This window comes from Microcaecilia unicolor, chromosome 6 (genome assembly GCF_901765095.1).
Source record: "Microcaecilia unicolor chromosome 6, aMicUni1.1, whole genome shotgun sequence".
In the NCBI taxonomy this organism is placed as follows: Eukaryota; Metazoa; Chordata; class Amphibia; order Gymnophiona; family Siphonopidae; genus Microcaecilia; species Microcaecilia unicolor.
Genome location: NC_044036.1, coordinates 339,791,045 through 339,809,085, shown reverse-complemented (window position 1 = coordinate 339,809,085; position 18,041 = coordinate 339,791,045). Strand labels below are relative to the sequence as shown.

The 18,041-nt window shown below is 46.5% G+C and overlaps 1 protein-coding gene across 1 annotated transcript in view; it reads left to right on the top strand.

Moving 5' to 3' along the window:
• BAHCC1 (BAH domain and coiled-coil containing 1) overlaps positions 1-18,041 on the top strand; it is a 281,988-nt gene that overhangs the window by 165,085 nt on the left and 98,862 nt on the right. The window contains 2 exon segments of the mRNA XM_030206874.1: positions 3,786-3,979; positions 12,292-12,652. Of these exon segments, the coding sequence (XP_030062734.1) occupies positions 3,786-3,979; positions 12,292-12,652 (555 nt within the window).

Here is an 18,041-nt window from a genome sequence, read left to right as displayed (position 1 = left end):
CCAGTCCACCTCCAGGCCCACCCAAAAATTAATCGCTGGCTACGCTACTGGTGAATCCATTTTTCACTCTTTCAAAAAAGAACAAAGACCAGAGGACGCTCAATGAAATTACATGGAAATACTTTTAAAACAAATAAGAGGAAGTATTTTTTTCACTGAAAGAATAGTTAAGCTCTGGAATTCACTGCCGAAGGATGTGGTAACAATGGTTAGCGTATCTGGGTTTAAAAAAAGGATTGGACAAGTTCCTGGAGGAAAAGTCCATAGTTTTGCTATTGAGGTAGACATGGGGAAGCCACTGCTTGCCCCAGGATTGTTATCATGGAACGTTGCTAATACTTAGGATTCTGCCAGGTACTTGTGACCTGGATTGGCCACTGTTGGAAGCAGGATACTGGGCTAGATGGCCCATTGGTCTGACCCATTATGGCTATTCTTATGTTACTAGTAAGAAAGGCCCGTTTCTGGGAGAGATGAAACGGGCGCTAGCAAGGTTTTGGGGCAGGGGGAGATGGGGTTTGCATCCTGTAGAGGCATGTTCAGCGAGCCAGCTGTCCCCGAAGCACCCTGCAGGCACGGGGAGATAGCGTTTGGAGCCTCGCGACCGGCCGTCAGCGAGGCAGTTATCCCCGAACCCCCCCCCCCCCCGGCCGTCATGGAGGCAGCTGTCCCCCAACCCCCCTCGAGGCACCTGCGAGCTCCGTGATGGTGTTTCTGTCGGCGCGTTACTTTTGTGCAGTGTGGGGCGCCGCAGAGCGCGTTTGTCTTCTGCAGTGTGTTCTGCCCTGTTGTTGTGACGCAAGGGCAGGGCATATGGCGCTTCACAGTTCAGACTTCCGATTTGCAGATCGTGTTTGTCTCCTGCAGTGTGGTCCGCCCTCGTCGTCATGACGTTGTGACGCGAGGGCGGGGCATATGGCGCTTCAGAGTTCAGACTTCCGATTTGCAGGCATGGGCAAACAGGATATCTCTGGCGCCTCGCTGTTCCGGTTTAGAGGGGCTTTTGAGGCTTCATTTAGAACGTTGGGGTTGCGAATTATATCCGGAAGAGGCGTGGCTGAGGGCGGGTCCTGAGTGACAGTGAGTGCGGTGCAAGAGTGAGAGTGAGTGTTGCTGGCAGCCTAGCCTTCAGTGTTTCCTTCCCACAGAGTGAGCTTCAGAATGTTCCAGGTGAGAATTATTATATAGGATGTCTTACTTAATTCTCAAGTGAGTTGTTAAGGTGAAGCAAATTCTGACTGTGTGGCTGATTCAGAACCGGATTTAAGAGGTTGGTTCCAAAGGCAGGGTGGGAGTCTAGGAAGAGGGTCATACAACATGTTTCTAAAGAAAGCGGAATTAGACTCCTGATTAGGCCAGGTATTTGGGGGCTTCAAAATGGGGTGACCTAGGCAGCTGTTTATGGTGTATGGGCCTATATCCAAGCCTGGCCTGGTTTGGAATCTTTTGGTTGCCCAAACGCAGGCTTTGGAAGCAAAGCATTTGCTCTGAAAGTTGATTAGGAGCACAAGCGGTTTGCTGTGAAATATCTGAATTGAATACCTTTCAAGGCACGTTAGCTGTGTGGATTCTCTAACCTACTTAGGGCCTCGGACCTTGGCCCTCCACCCATTTTCGGAAGGCAGTCTGTTGAACCTGATTTATGTCCTCGAAAGGAAAAAAAACGATGAGAACTGAAATCAGAAACCTGAAGCAAAGGCAAATATTTAAAGTAATATTGGCCAAGATTTCCATCTCTGTAGGTGGTCCAGAGTGATTCCAGATCTTCCCAAACTGTGGATCGGGACCTCAAATGGGGTTACAAAACATGCCTTTGGGGTCACAACCTAGGTGGGCTCTCCATAGGTAGTTATTCTGCACCTCCGGGGGGGGGGGGGGGTTAGGCAATTTTATTTGGCTGCAATCATGGGGTCACAGCCACAAAATGATTGGGAAACATTGCTGTACTTTCTTAATAGCAGTTATGAGCTTTGCACTGTGGGGTTTGGAGGCTTGTTCTCAGCACTTATTACAGAGCAGGATGACTGATAAAAGTTAGGAGTGGATGAGGAGCCTGAGAACCAGGGAACCCACTGCAGCTCCTTATGATCCTGGGGTAGTTACTTCACCCTCCATTACCCCAGGTGCAAAATAAATGCCTATATGTTCTTTATAAAATCTGTTTACTCTTTTGGGATCTTGCCAGGTACTTGTGACCTGGATTAGCCACTGTTGGAAACAGGATATTGGGCTTGATGGACCTTTGGTCTTTCCCAGTGTGGCAACACTTAAGTACATGGGATTCTGAATGGAATCTTGCTGCTCTTTGGGGTTCTACATGGAATGTTGCTACACTTTGAAATTCTTCATGGAATCTTGTTATTCTTTAGAATTCTAGAATATTGCTACTCTTTAAGGTCCTACATGGAATGTTGCTACTCTTTGGGTTTCTGCCAGGTACTTGTAAACTGGATTGGCCACTGTTGGAAACAGGATGCTGGACTTGATGGACCTGCGGTCTGTCCCAGTATGGCAATACTTATGTACTTGGGATTCTGAATGGAATCTTGCTACTCTTTGGGGTTCTACATGGAATGTTGCTACTCTGGGATTCTAGAATCTTGTTATTCTTTGAGGTTCTGGAATGTCGCTGCTGGTACTTGTGACCTGGATTGGCCACTGTTGGAAACAGGATATTGGGCTTGATGGACCTTTGGTCTGTCCCAGTATGGCAACACTTAAGTACATGGGATTCTGAATGGAATCTTGCTGCTCTTTGGGGTTCTACATGGAATGTTGCTACATTTTGAAATTCTGCATGGAATCTTGTTATTCTTTAGAATTCTAGAATCTTGCTACTCTTTGGGGTTCTACATGGAATGTTGCTACTCTTTGGGTTTCTGCCAGGTAATTGTGACCTTGATTGGCCACTGTTGGAAACAGGATATTGGGCTTGATGGACCTTTGGTCTGTCCCAGTATGGCAACACTTAAGTACATGGGATTCTGAATGGAATCTTGCTGCTCTTTGGGGTTCTACATGGAATGTTGCTACTCTTTGGGTTTCTGCCAGGTACTTGTAAACTGGATTGGCCACTGTTGGAAACAGGATGCTGGACTTGATGGACCTGCGGTCTGTCCCAGTATGGCAATACTTATGTACTTGGGATTCTGAATGGAATCTTGCTACTCTTTGGGGTTCTACATGGAATGTTGCTACACTTTGAAATTCTGCGTGGAATGTTGTTATTCTTTAGAATTCTAGAATATTGCTACTCTTTAAGGTCCTACATGGAATGTTGCTACTCTTTGGGTTTCTGCCAGGGACTTGTGACCTGGATTGGCCACTGTTGGAAACAGGATGCTGGACTTGATGGACCTTCGGTCTGTCCCAGTATGGCAACGCTTATCCTATATAATAATTCTCACCTCCAACGTTCTGACTTGCTGCCTGGGACCGTGGTTCATTCCGAGTTGGTCAGGACGGCTCCGTAGATCAGGCTGCCATCACCTTAGCCATTATGATGTCAACTTCAGAACCCGGGGAGGGGGGGGAACATGTCTCACAGCTGATCCATGTCCAGATCTTGGGGCAGGATGGGGGTGGAGATAGAAGAGAAAAGGGAGAAAACCTGACAAAGAGGAATTACTAATGGACTTTGGCGAAAGTTTGATGTTAATACGCTGCATTTGCTGGAATCTGTTTGTTACAAATTACACATGAATGTATTGTTGTATTTTGTCATCAATAAAAATATTGTTTCAAGTTAAACTTGGTTAACCTTTCCCTACCGGCTCTTCCTGCAGCTGATGTCATGGACCAGGCGTCACTATGGCCACCCATGTACCCCAGCCGAGGGCCCACCTCCCACATCCAGCACCCGGGTCAGCTCCCTGTGTACTCCGGCTCCCAGTTTCTCCGGCAGCAGGAACTGTATGCACTACAGCAACAGCACAGAGCTGCCCAGGCCCTGGAACTGCAAAGGCAGTCCCAGCTTCAGGTAAGAGGCACAAACCGGATTCCGGATCCTCTCTGCCAGTGACTAATACCCAGGGGCCCTGACAGCATGGTATCCACTCCTTTCTCTCTTTGCATTTAGCTCCCACCTGTTTCACTAACAGCTCAAAGTGGGTTACATTCACGTGTACTAGGTATTTTCTGAGTTATAATAAGCCCCTTTATGGGGGGGGGGGTCTTTTTTGAGATCTTGTCAGGTATTTGTGGCCTGTATCAGCCACTGTTGGAAACAGGATGCTGGGCTTGATGTACCTTTGGTCTATCCCAGTGTGGCAATACTTATGTACTTGTGTAAAAGTGGATGGGATGATTGGCTAGAGCTGTTCAGCTTGGAGAAAAGACAGCTGAGGGGAGATACGATAGAGGTCTATAAAATACTGAGTGGAGTGGAACGGGTAGACGTGAATTGCTTGTTTACTCTTTCCAAAAATACTAGGACTAGGGGGCACGCGATGAAGCTACAAAGTAGTAAATTTAAAACAAATTGGTGAAAATATTTCTTCACTCAACATGTAATTAAACTTTGGAATTTGTTGCCAGAGAATGTAATAAAAGCAGTTAGCTTAGAGGGGTTTAAAAAAGATTTGGCTAGTTTTCTAAAAAAGAAGTCCATAAGCCATTGTTAAGGTGGACTTGGGAGAATCTATTGCTTATTTCTAGGATAAGCAACATAAAATATATTGTACTGTTCTGGGATCTTGCCAGGTACTTGTAACCTGGATTGGCCACTGTTGGAAACAGGATGCTGGGCTTGTTGGACCTTTGGTCTTTCCCAGTGTGGCAATACTTATGTACTTCTTAGCAGGGCTGCCGAGAGGGGGAGGCAGAGGAGACAAAAGTCCCCAGGCCCGGCACCGCAGTCCCCTCCACCCGCCCCCCTCCGTCCACCACCGGGCCGGGCCCCCCTGAATTAAAATCATAGCGCCTAACCTCGACCTCGCTCCATGTGAAAGAAGCGCAGCAGCGGCAGTCTGCAGATCGCCTCCCTTTGGGCCTTGCCTCCCTGTGTCCCGCCCTCGTGCAAGTTACGTCAGATGAGGGCGGGACACAGGGAGGGAAGGCCCGAAGGGAGGCGATCTACAGACTGCCTCTGCTGCGCTTCTTTCACACGGAGCGAGGTCGAGGTGAGGCGCTATGATTTTAATTCAGGGGGGCCCGGCCCGGTGGTGGACGGAGGGCGGCGGGTGGAGGGGGGGCGGTGATGACGATGACCTCGGGGGGGGGGGGGGGGGGGCAGCAGCAGGAGCGGCATTGCCCCGGGCCCGGCCCAGTCTCTCGGCGTCAACGCCACTGTGTAAATTCTCTATACTCTTTCTCCATCCCTATATAGAAATCTTCTGTGTAGAACCAATGACTTTTTGAATTCCTTCACTGTTGTCATCCCCAGCATCCACCACTCTCTCCATGAAAAAGTATTTCCCGATGTTGCTTTTCCGTTCCCCCCTCCCTCCCCCCAACCTGTAGCTTCATTATTTTCATGTCTTCTAGTTTTACAGACTCTCCATTCCTGGAAAAGATTTGCTTTATGTGTGTTACAGCAGGTGCCGCTCTGATAATGCTGATAATCTTTTTAATCTATACCGCAATCAACAGTCTCCTTAAACATTATGTGTATCAAACGCTAATACACACTTGAAAGGCAGTCCTGTTATGAAAATGTACAAAACAAATCCTTTTTTTAAAGGACATTTTTAAGGAGAGCGTTGATTGTGATTATAGAGTGTAGTTTTTCTCTCCATTCAGAATTTATTATTTTGTGATTTTTTTCGTGACAAATTTTTAATGCATGCGTTATATATAATGGAGAGTTAAGTGACTTGCCCAAGATCACAAGCAACAGTGGTAGGATTTGAACTGGGCTTCTGTGATTGTCAGTAGACTCAGGAGCGTGCTGTCCCAGATTCACACCCTGTGTGACAAGCTCCCTAGTACCCCCAACCCACCTAGTGCACCACAGCCACTGCAGGGGAGACAAAGGCCGGAACGTGAGTTTGCATCCCTGAACCCCATTCAGCCACACCACCAGCTCGGCCTTTGGCCCAGCTCTGACTCGGCCTCTCCTCCTTTCCAACCCGTTCTCTGGTGCATACGGCCACCATCTGATTGAAGTGTATTTCTAGTCTTTAATTATTCCGTTTAAGTTTCGTTTTCCCTACGCTTTGGGTACACTGTACCTCATTTGTCTCTCTGCTTGCAAAAACAGACACAAGGAATGGGCACATGGCCAGAGGAGGCACTTTATTTCAGTCTGGCGGTGATATTTCTTCTCCAGCCCCACAGAATGATGAAGACAGCTGACAAACTAGTTTTGCTAGAGATACGAGACACACCCCTGGCAAAACAAACTCCTTAAAAAAAACCCTGATGAAGCGGCTGCTTATGTGCGATACCCAGAGGCCTTTCCTGGAGCTGGAATTTTTAATTAACAGAACCAGTTGTGAAATAGATCTTCTTAAATTAATCTTATGATGGGGGCTCACTGTCATTTATTTATTTATTTAGCGAGATTTCTCACTCGTCTTTCCAACAACTGCTCTAGACAGGACAGAACTGTAAACATATATTTAATCCAGCGCCACAAAGCAGAACCTAGACGGGTTCATAAGGCCCGAATATGACATTTCCCCAAACAGAGTGGAGCAGCAGCAGCCTAGGCGCTGGTTCCCAGGCCTGGTCCTGGAGGCACCCCAGCCAGTCGGGTTTTCGGGATATCCACAATGAATGTTCATGAGAGAGATTTGCATGCACTGCCTCCACTGCATGCAAGTCCCTCATGGGCAGGGGCGTAGCTACTATGGGGCCACGGGGGCCTGGGCCCCCTGTAGATTTGGCCCTGGACCCCCTGCCGACGACCCTCTCAACTCCCCTCCCGCCGCCAACCCACCGTTGTCGTCTGCTACCTTTGCTGGCAGGGGACCCCAACCCCCGCCAGCGAGTCTGACGTCCTGCACATACAGACTCGGAAACCAAATGAAGGAAGAAGACTTCGGCTGGCGGGGGTTGGGGTCCCCCGCCAGCAAAGGTAGGCGATGGCGGGGATGGTGGGGGTGGGCGGGCAGGGGGGGTCAAAGTTTTTCGTGGTGGCGCTGGCGGCGGAGGGGGGTGTGGCAATGGCGGCGGGGGGTGGGGGGGGTTCGGCAGCGCTGGGGGGGCTAAAATGTGCCCCCTCACCTCAGGTTCTGGACCCCCCTCCCGCCGAAGTCTGGCTACGCCCCTGCTCTTGGGTATTCATTGTGGATATCCTGAGGGCCCGGCTGGCTGGGGTGCCTCTAGGACCAGGTTTGGGAACCAAAGGCCTAGAGGTTAGAGCAGAGGCCTAACAACCAGGCAAGCCTGGGTTCAAATCTCACTGCTGGTCCTTGTGATCTTGGGCAAATTACCTACGTCTCCATTGCCTCAGGTACAAAATTAATTACAAGTTCTCCAAGGACAGGGAATTCCCTAGTGAACCAGAACATTTTGAGCTGCTACTGAAAATTGTGAGTTAAATCCAGATAAATACAATATAAAGTTACACATTCAAACTAGTAAAAAGAGCACAGTCAGTGGCAGCAGATATGGTCAGCCTACATAAGTACATAAGTAATGCCACACTGGGAAAAGACCAAAGGTCTATCGAGCCCAGCATCCTGTCCACGACAGCGGCCAATCCAGGCCAAGGACACCTGGCAAGCTTCCCAAACGTACAAACATTCTATATATTTTATTCCTGGAATTGTGGATTTTTCCCAAGTCCATTTAGTAGTGGTTTATGGACTTGTTCTTTAGGAAACCATCTAACCCCTTTTTAAACTCTGCTAAGCTAACCGCCTTCACCAGGTTCTCCGGCAACAAATTCGAATTTAATTATGCGTTGGGTGAAGAAAATTTTTCTCAGATTTGTTTTAAATTTACTACACTGTAGTTTCATCGCATGTCCCCTAGTCCTAGTATTTTTGGAAAGCGTGAACAGACGCTTCACATCCACCTGTTCCACTCCACTCATTATTTTATATACCTCTATCATGTCTCCCCTCAACCGTCTCTTCTCCAAGCTGAAAAGCCCTAGCCTCCTTAGTCTTTCTTCATATTAGCCTAGGATAATAAAGACAGCTGTTCCTGAGGGTTTAGCTCAATCCCCATGTTTAACATTACTCTTCTGCTGGGCTCACATCACACCACTTTTATGAACTTTCCATAAAAGCAGTACAGTACTGGGAGTTCTGCAGAGTGGAATTAGAAAAGGTATAGAGAAGGGCAACGAAAATGATAAAGGGGATGGGACAACTTTCCCATGAGGAAAGGCTGAAGCGTCTAGGGCTCTTCAGCTTGGAGAAAAGACGACTGAGGGGAGATGTGATAGAGGTCTACAAAATAATGAGTGGAGTTGAACGGGTAGATGTGAAGCGTCTGTTTACGCTTTCCAAAAATACTAGGACTAGGGGGCATGCGATTAAGCTACAACGTAGTAAATTTAAAACAAATCGGAGAAAATGTTTCTTCACTCAACCTGTAATTAAACTCTGGAATTCGTTGCCAGAGAATGTTGTAAAGGCAGCTAGCTTAGCGGGGTTTAAAAAAGGTTTGGATGGCTTCCTAAAGGAAAAGTCCATAGACCATTATTAAAATGACTTGGGGAAAATCCACTGCTATTTCTGGGTTAAGCAGCATAAAATGTATTGAACTTTTTTGGGATCTAGCCAGGTACTTGTGACCTGGATTGGCCACTGTTGGAAACAGGATGCTGGGCTTGAAGGACCTTCGGTCTGTCCCAGTGTGGCAATACTTATGTACTTATGGTATATTCTGCTTTACGGAGTAAAAAAAAGGGAAAAATTGTTGATTGCCTTAAAAGATAGCTCAATATTCAAATGTCATCTGGGTTATTTAACTATATATTAGGTGTATTCATTACATCTATCCGGATAGCGAGTGGCACTGAAAATACCTAGAGATCGGTGATCGCAGCCGGCTTTACGGACAGCGGCTGAACATCACCGGCTTTCCATACAGTTAGGTGGCGCTCGCCTCCTCCAGTCTCGTTGTACTTCAGGTGGTCTGTAAGAATGTTTAAACACTAGCCAGATAGCCAGGGCTGGCGAAGGGGAGGGGTCAAACTGGGCAGCTGCCCCCACAGCTCCAGGGGGCCCCGCGGTCAAGGCACCTCTTCCCCTTCTCCCCACCATAGTCCGGCTCCTTCTCCCTTTCCGATCTTCTTTAAAAAATTATTTCCCTTCTCAGAGGGGCCCCTGTGCGGCAATCATTCTCACAAGCTGCCCATCCCTATGACCCAGGGACTGCAAGGAGCAAAAATCAGCTTTTTTCATTAATTAAACTTTTTGAGAATGTCCAGCAGTTTATAATTAAAGAAAAAAAAACCCAAGAGAAAAAGAGAATGTGAGTGGAGAAGCCTGAGCCACGCTTGCTTCGGGTCTTGTGGTTCTCAGCTCCCTGGGAAAAGCTGGCACCACTGGATCCGTCTCTTGGGAACTGCTAAATCCCCCAGACTCTGCAGCAGGCCCTTCCTTTCCTTCTACATGACTAATGTGAGCCTGCAGTGAACCCCAAAGGCTCTGACTGTACAGACAGATTTGCCCAGGAATACCTCAGATGCAAGTTCACAGTCTGAAGAATGTACTGAAACAGCGGCCTTAGGGTTTGTCTGTCCCAAATGAGCAGCTAATACACCTGAAGTCTGCAGCGTAGCAATTTCAGTGATCTGATGGTGTAAGAGCCTGAAGGCTTTCATTAAGCAGGTTTGGAATCTTTAATTCTTTAGCTAATTAATAGCTCAGTGTCTCACGATGTGCTCCTTTAGAGAAAAGGGCTTTAACCTGTGTTTACATGTGTAAAAATGTTTATGTCAATAGATCCGTTTTACAGAAGGGTCTTGTGTGCATCTTTCTATCTATCTGTCTATCTATTGAGGTTTCTACTTGTATATTTGTGTGTATATTTATGCTGGTGTGTGTGAATTTCTGATACATTGCTTAGATTAGTAGACGATGTGGTACATAAATTTGTAAATAAATATATAGGTTTGTCTGTGTGTGAGGAAGGCTGGGTCTACACTGGCGGATCTGCACGTGTAGGTTTGTAAATATGATGCAATGATTGTTTGTGTCTGGGAATACACCTGGCTCCTTTGTGTGTCCATGTGTGTATGTACAATTCGATAAGTGCCCACCTACACATAGGAGGCTGTGTGGTAGAATTTGGGGACCCCGGTTCCATTAGACAATACAAGTACATAAGTACATAAGTGTTGCCATACTGGGACAGACCAAAGGTCCATCAAGCAGAACATCCTGTTTCCAACAGTGGCCAATCCAGGTCACAAGTACCTGGCAGAAACCCAGATAGTAGCAACATTCCATGTAGAACCCCAGAGAGTAGCAAGATTCTAGAATTCTAAAGAGTAACAAGATTCCATGCAGAACCCCAAAGAGTAGCAACATTCCATTTAGAATCCCAAGTACGTAAGTGTTGCTGTACTGGGACAGACTGAAGGTCCATCAAGCCCAATGTTCTGTTTCCAACAGTGTCTAATCCAGGTCACAAGGCTTCGGTGGCTGGAGTCACGCCGCCAACTTCCTGTTTCCCGTAGCAGCACGAGGAGAAGGGAAGTGGCTCAGCAATTAATTTCTTTCGGTGGTGGGGCTTTGGCATCCCCACCTGCCATGTAACAGGGACTGCAGGTTTGGAGGGGCCTGAGCCCAAAGTCCCCTCCCCCACCCAGTGGCGGAGTTGGCACGCATGCATTGTGTCAATATTCAGCCCTTAATCGCGTAACTCATGCCATTCATCTTATGTGGGTGAGGGCTGAATATTGCACTTAAACGCTTAAGGTTTAGCGGCCAATCTATAACTGGAGATTCAATGCGACTGCTCGGACGTGGTCCACATTCCGTGTCCGGGAATCCAGCCAACAGCGGACATAAAAATGTTGATCGCCACTAGCTTAATATCGACTGGAAATTTTTCAATATTCTGTATATTATACACAAAGGGGGGGGGGGGGGAAGCTATGTCCCACCCATGCTCCACACCTGGAAATGTTTCCTTGCAAATACATTCTATGCAAGTTAAATGGGTATGTGCAGAACTGTGCTTAGGCAGCCTGATAGTATTTACGAAGGTCTCTGCGCACATGTGCATTTAGGGGGGGGGGGGGGCGCCTAAAAAATGCATGCGGAAAACACTTCCGACTTAGCGAATTCTGTAATCCGCACCTAGATTTAGGCGTGGTATATAGAATACGCTTAGTCACTATTCCAGCGCCTAAAACTACGAGCCTCCATTTACACCAGCAAAAAGATGTCGTAAATCCTGGCACGTACATTTAAGCACACAGGGCCATATTCTATAACTATGCATGTAGAACACCCACGAAACGCCCATTTCCCCTCCTATAACATTCACGTGTTAGAAGTTAGGCACACTGCATTACACAATACAGTTAGCGAGCTGTGCATGTAAATTCTAATTATTGCCAATTAGCACTCATTATTGCTTGTTAAGAGCTGTTATCAACGCTGATTAGCTTGTTAAGCCAATTAAGTTACGCATGTTGTTGTGGAATATGCTTGGATTTCAGCACGGATCTCAAGACGCGCTATATAGAATCCGGGATTTAAGGGCTAGAATGGTAGATATTTATGCGCCAACACCAACAGAAGGTGACCTCTCCACTAAGAAGCGAACGCCAAGCGAAGAAAAGTGGATCCAAAAAACCTCTCTCAGATGGTGTTCTCAAACAAGGTCTTTATTCAAAACGATAAAATAACGACCCGACACGAGTTGTGTTTCGGCCTTACAGGCAGGGGTCTAGAAAATTTTTGATACAGTATGTTTTCCTAGAACGATTGTTTTTCGGCCAGTTTCCTATGATGTATAACATCATACACGAACCTCCAAATAACGAATCTCACAGCCTTCCTGTAAAACGCTGTCCACGAAGTGGTAACGCTGTAAGGCTGCGAGATTCATTGTTTGGAGGTTCGTGTGTATTGTTATACATCATAGGAAACTGACCGAAAAACAATCGTTCTAGGAAAACATACTGTATCAAAAATTTACTAGACCCCTGACAAAGGCCTGCAAGGCCGAAACATGACTCGTGTCGGGTCGTTATTTTATCATTTTGAATAAAGACCTTGTTTGAGAACACCATCTGAGAGAGATATTTATGCGCGTCACGTGTGAGTGAACATGGGCGCCTGGATTCTAGAATTGGCTGGCTGTGTGGCACATGATATGTTTATGTATCTTTGTATTCAAGTGGAAAGTTCACGAGGTTTTTGTCCTTCTCTGCAGCGGAAGCCGGAGGATCTCCACATGGATCTGGAAGACTCTATCCCCGATAAGCCCCTCAAGTCCTCTCACAAAGCACTTGCCTTAAACTCTGCCAAGAGTCTGTCTTCGCCAACGCTGGTACCGCCTGCCTCATGCCCCACCAAACTTTCACCTTGTTGCCACTCTCCCACCCTGAGGAATCTATCCAAATGCCCTACAGCTTCATGCACTTTACCCGTCTGTCCGGCTACCAGCTCTGCAGTGGTGCCCCGATCGCCAGCTGTCAGCCCTGCCCCCACCCAGAATTCCAAAGGGAAAGACGTGGAAGAGAAAAGAGTGGAGGGTCAACCACCGCAAGACTACCCCAAGTCACTTGAACCAGGTACGAGACGGGGTGCAGAGCTGAGCTTAGCTGTGCCGTGCTTTGGGCTCAGGCTTGCCAGGCAGGGTCTGTGGGAGGAGGTACCAGACTCATCCATTTAAATTAATTGCATGGAGGTAATGGATTGTTTTTTAAATTAAAAACATATTTGTGTGCTGCAAGCTTCATTTATCACATTGGATACTTGGCAGTCTATTTTTCTTTTAATTTCTTCAATGCTGCCATATTTATTCTGTGCATTGCTTACAACACCCAGGTTTCTTATGTTGGTGAGAGTTGTTTCTAGCTGGCATTCTTTAAAGATGAGAATGTGTCCACTTGCATGTGAGACCGAAACATGAAGGGTTTTCCTGCAAGGTATCGGAAGCTTCAGCTGTGTTTTGCTGTGGCTCAGAAGTAACACGGCCAGTGCAGGGACCAGAATCTATTTGTCAGTAGAACAGAGACGTCAGTGGGGGGTTGTTCATGTGTGCCACGCTTCCCATCCTTGCACTCTGGACGGTGCCTGGCATGGCCCCAGGTTTCTGCAAGAGGGTGAGGTCAGAATCAGAGCTCGGGCCGGACCCTCTTTCTCCTTCAGCAGTCCTTGGGAAAGCAGCGCGGCGGTGGAAGGATCCCCATTCATCTGCCACCATTGTCAGGATAGTGGATGGATACTATTAATAATCATCACCCAGTGACAAGGTACTGGGGATGCTACCGGCTCAGGGCACCTTCAGCTCGCGCACAAAGATTGAATGAGAACGCTTGTTTCTCCTTCTAGAGCCGATGTCAGCTGTGTAATCAACACAAAATCTCCCCCAAAATGCTCTTTGGTAAAAACAACCAAATGAACTACAAAAACCAAAGATCTGAACTCAATGCCTGCAAATAGCAGTACCTTTTACCTTCTCTCTTCAAGCATTGTTTATATATATATAAATTCTTGTTGTTATTTTTTCTTTATTTGTATAAGAGAACCCTCAGGAGACACCACTTGTAAAGGCAATATCAATAGTTATTTTGCCTAGTGGTATAGCATCTCTTCATCGGGCTTTCCCTTAATTATGAATTTTTTGGAAGTGCTATTGCAAACACACAAAAGTGCTCCAACTGAATGTGCTCAATAAATAATAAACTTACCTTTAAATCGTGTCCATGTCTCTGAAATCTGTAATCCACATAGGCTTCCCCTGCTTACGCCATTGTATATATATAATCAATGCTTGAAGAGAGAAGGTAAAAGGTACTGCTATTTGCAGGCATTGAGTTCAGATCTTTGGTTTTTCTAGTTCATTCAGCTGTGTAATCAAAGCAGAGCAAAGAAAGCGCCAGAACTCAAGCCAGGGTTGGGCTGCGGGGTTCAGATATACAAATAATCCTACCTCGCTTTCTTTACTGTACAGATGTCATTTTTGTCTGTCTATCCTTCTGTCTGTACCCAGAAATCAGCCCCAAAAGAATCCCCTCCCCCGCCCCTAACTTTAGTTGCCTACTGTGGTTCTTCAGGTCCTACAGATCTATGCTCCTCCCCAGTGGCGTTCCTACGGGGGCTGACACCCGGGGCGGATCGCTGATGCACCCCGCCCCCCCCCCACTGGGTGCAGCTCCCCCCCCGACGAAAAAACCCCCGATCCCCCAGCGAAACCCCCCCCCCCGGGTGCACGCCGCTGGAGGGGGGGTGCCGCGCGCCTGCCAGCTCTTCGTTTTCATGCTCCCTCTGCCCCGGAACAGGAAGTAACCTGTTCCGGGGCAGAGGGAGCATGAAAACGAAGAGCCGACAGGCGCGCGGCACCCCCCCAGCGGCGTGCACCCGGGGGCAGACCGCCCCCACCCTTGGTACGCCACTGCTCCTCCCTCTTATAAGGTCCCTTGGGTAAGGTTTCTCCCATGCCTGTTTGAATTCTGGATTATTTTGGCTCCTAGAAGCTCTTTTGGAACTTAAGATGTATTTTCTAGAAGAAGATCTGATACAAACACTGAAATATCTATCTAGCTGGCTTTGGCAGTCTAGGCAGTACCTGGCTCCACCTGGAACTTTACTGAAGCCTGCTAGAAATTGGAGTATTTGTTTATGTATCTAAGCATATTATTAACATCCCCCCCTAATCTGTCACACTTAGTCTTGAACTAGGTGACCTGCTCCTCCCCCCCTCCCCAGATCTCCTCTCAAGAGCTTTTGAATTTCTGAACTGCCACATGGATGATTTTTCAAAACTCGGATCACTTTTCCAATTATTGAAAGTCATATTTCAAATTAACTATACCTTCTAGCATGTCTACTCTATTCCAAATTTCCACGTTTTCCCTTCTCCAGCATCACTGAAGATATTGACCTAGCAGTGGTCCTTATGAGTCACTTCATGGATTACCACTTTCTGAGCCCGTAGGCGTATTAAGATTTCTCAATTTTGCTCATATCCCCAGACTGCTTAGCCTGCTCACATGTTTCATGTCAAAGGCGTTACTGAAATCTAGAGAGGTCTTCCTCTCTAAAACCAACTCAGATGTGCCCCATTCACTCACACACTTGAGGACTTGTACTTTGAATACAGTTTTCTCACTTTTCATTACGCCCTTGTCGTTTTGTTAATCATCCCCTCCTAGTGTGAATACCAAGCAAAAGCTTTCCTTCAAGATATCTGCTGCCTCTTTCTGATCCTTCTTTTTCATAATCCTGTCCTGACCAGTTTTTCCTGTTCCCTTTACTCTGTCCTTCTCCGAGTGGAGAAGTAGCCTAGTGGTTAGCACCCTACCAGAGAAGCCAGGGCTCAAATCCCACTTCTGTTACTTGTGTTCTTGGGCAAGTCACTTATAACCCTCCATTGCCTCAGCTCCAACCTTAGATTACGAGCCTCCAGGGAAGGGGAAATACCTGAATATAACCAGGGGTGTGCTGGTAAAATTTTAACAACAGGCTCTTTCTCCGGACGTAGCCAGCTCTGCAGTTGGAAGGACCAGGGGTGGCCGGATGGGCTGGGGTGGGGGAGCAACACTTGCCTCTCTCTCCTCCCTGCCTTCGTGCGGGCATGCTAGCCATATCTTTGCTGGCAGCCAATAAATGGACTGCCACCACTCCCAACGTCTTGCTCTGAGCAGCATGCTGGAACTTCTCTCACATGCTCGAGAAGTCCCAGCCTGCTGCCCAGAGCTGGAAACAAGGAGTGGGGAGCAGAAGTAGTCTATTTACTTGGCTGGCAGGGCTCAGCAAAGTAAAAGAGAATTCAGCAGGGGGCCCAAGCCCACGTTTTGGGAGCCAGTTGTTAAAGTAGCCATGGAGGGCCCTACTTTAACAACCGGCTCCCAAAATCCTTAAAAACTTAACAACCGGCTCTTGCGAGCCTGTGAGAGCCTGCTCCAGCACACCACTGAATATAACTCACCTTGAGCCGCTACTTAAAAGGTGAGCTAAATGCCAATAAACATCATTTTTAAAAAACCCAATCGCACCCTCCTGTTCTGCTGGCTCTATTGCAACCAGCCCCTGTTGGGCTATGAGATCATGAGACGTCATCTATAACTACCCAGGAAGTTTCTCCTACTGTAGAGCCCACCCATCATATACTGACAGTGGTCAGCTGGGGGATACCACACAAGGGCTCCTTCTGGAACCTTGCAATCGTGGGTCCTAACTTTGATCACTAGGTGCCGCCGTTGAGCAATCACAGTGACCGCCCTCCTCTCCTCAGCAACCCCAGCCAGGAATTGACTCGCAGAATCCAGGTCTTTCTGTGGGGCCAGCCCTTTACTTGTATTTCTAAAGAAAGTTTTACAATCTGCTTTTACTGGATGGACAGGATACACCTCCCTCTGAGCCTCTGCCGATAAACAGCCTGGCTTTGTTCTCCTCCTGGGTCTGTTTCCAGGCTCTGAATGCTAGTAGTTTTGCTTTCACTTTTTTCTCCAACATCTTTGGTAAATCATGTTAGTCTCCTTATTCTTTTCCTCTTGGGAACGTGCCTAAGACAAGGATTTGTTGCCATTCATCGTCATCAACATCATTAACCAAATAGTCCGCCCTATCTCAAGATTGACTCAAAGCGGATTACAACACAGGAAGTTAATAAGTAACTGTTAAGATTGACATCAACTAAATAGATTCATGTAGAAATTAAATCTAAAAAATGTTACTAAAAATAATAATTACCGTAAAACAATAAAACAAGTTACAATCATAACTTGTGTACTGAAGAGCGTAGATTATGTTTTCAGAGACTTCCAAAACAGTAAGCAAGAGGAAATAGATCTAATAGAGTTTGAAAGAGAATTCCATATTTTATAACGGATATTCTTCAGTTAAGGAAGTTTAAGTTTCAACAGGGAGCAACATCACACCCTGCTGAATCTCTGGGCCATCTCAATCATTCTTGTCATAGAAGGTGGTAGACATACCATAACTAGCCCTAAAGACCAAGCAATTGATTTTAAATAACTACATTCTCTGATTGGAAGCAGTGTAATTTCACCAATAAAGGAGAGGCTCTTTCACACTAAGTTTTACCAAAAATAATCTGTCGAGCTAGCAAATTTCTGTACAACCTGAAGCCTATGTAATTGTTTAGTTGATACTCCAATGTATAATGAACTATAATATCCTAAAATGAAATTATGATTGATTGGACTATTCTGAAATTTTCCTGAGATAAAATTGATCGAATACTATGCAACAGGTGTAATTTACATAAGTACATAAGTATTGCCATACTGGGACAGACCAAAGGTCCATCAAGCCCAGCGTCCTGTTTCCAACAGTGGCCAACCCAGGTCACAAATACCTGACAAGGTCCCAAAAAAGTTCAATACATGTTATGCTGCTTATCCTAGAAATAAGCAGTACATTTTCCCTAAGTCATTTTAATAATGGTCTATGGACTTTTCCTTTAGGAAGCCGTCCAAACCTTTTAAAAACCCCGCTAAGCTAACCGCCTTTACCACATTCTCTGGCAACAAATTCCAGAGTTTAATTACACGTTGAGTGAAGAAATATTTTCTCCGATTCGTTTTAAATTTACTGCTTTGTAGTTTCATTGCATACTCCCTAGTCCTAGTATTTTTGGAAAGCGTAAACAGACACTTCACGTCAACCTGTTCCACTCCACTCATTATTTTATAGACCTCTATCAAATCTCCTCCCCTCATTCATCTTTTCTCCAAGCTCAAGGTACAAAGGATAAATTGGAGCCTTAATATAACTCCTAGCATCTTGGATTGGGAATCTACTGGGAAAATCTCCCCAGATGAAATACTTTGTTCAGTCCATCCATCTGTTTTCTCTCATTGTCCAGATGCCTCATGCTCTCTTGTGCTTTCCAGAGAAAAGCATTGACTACAATTCCCAGAATGCAGTGTGGTAGGCATTAGAAGGTCAGAATGGTCTCAGCTGGCCCTGGAGCCACCTGGAGGCTTCAAA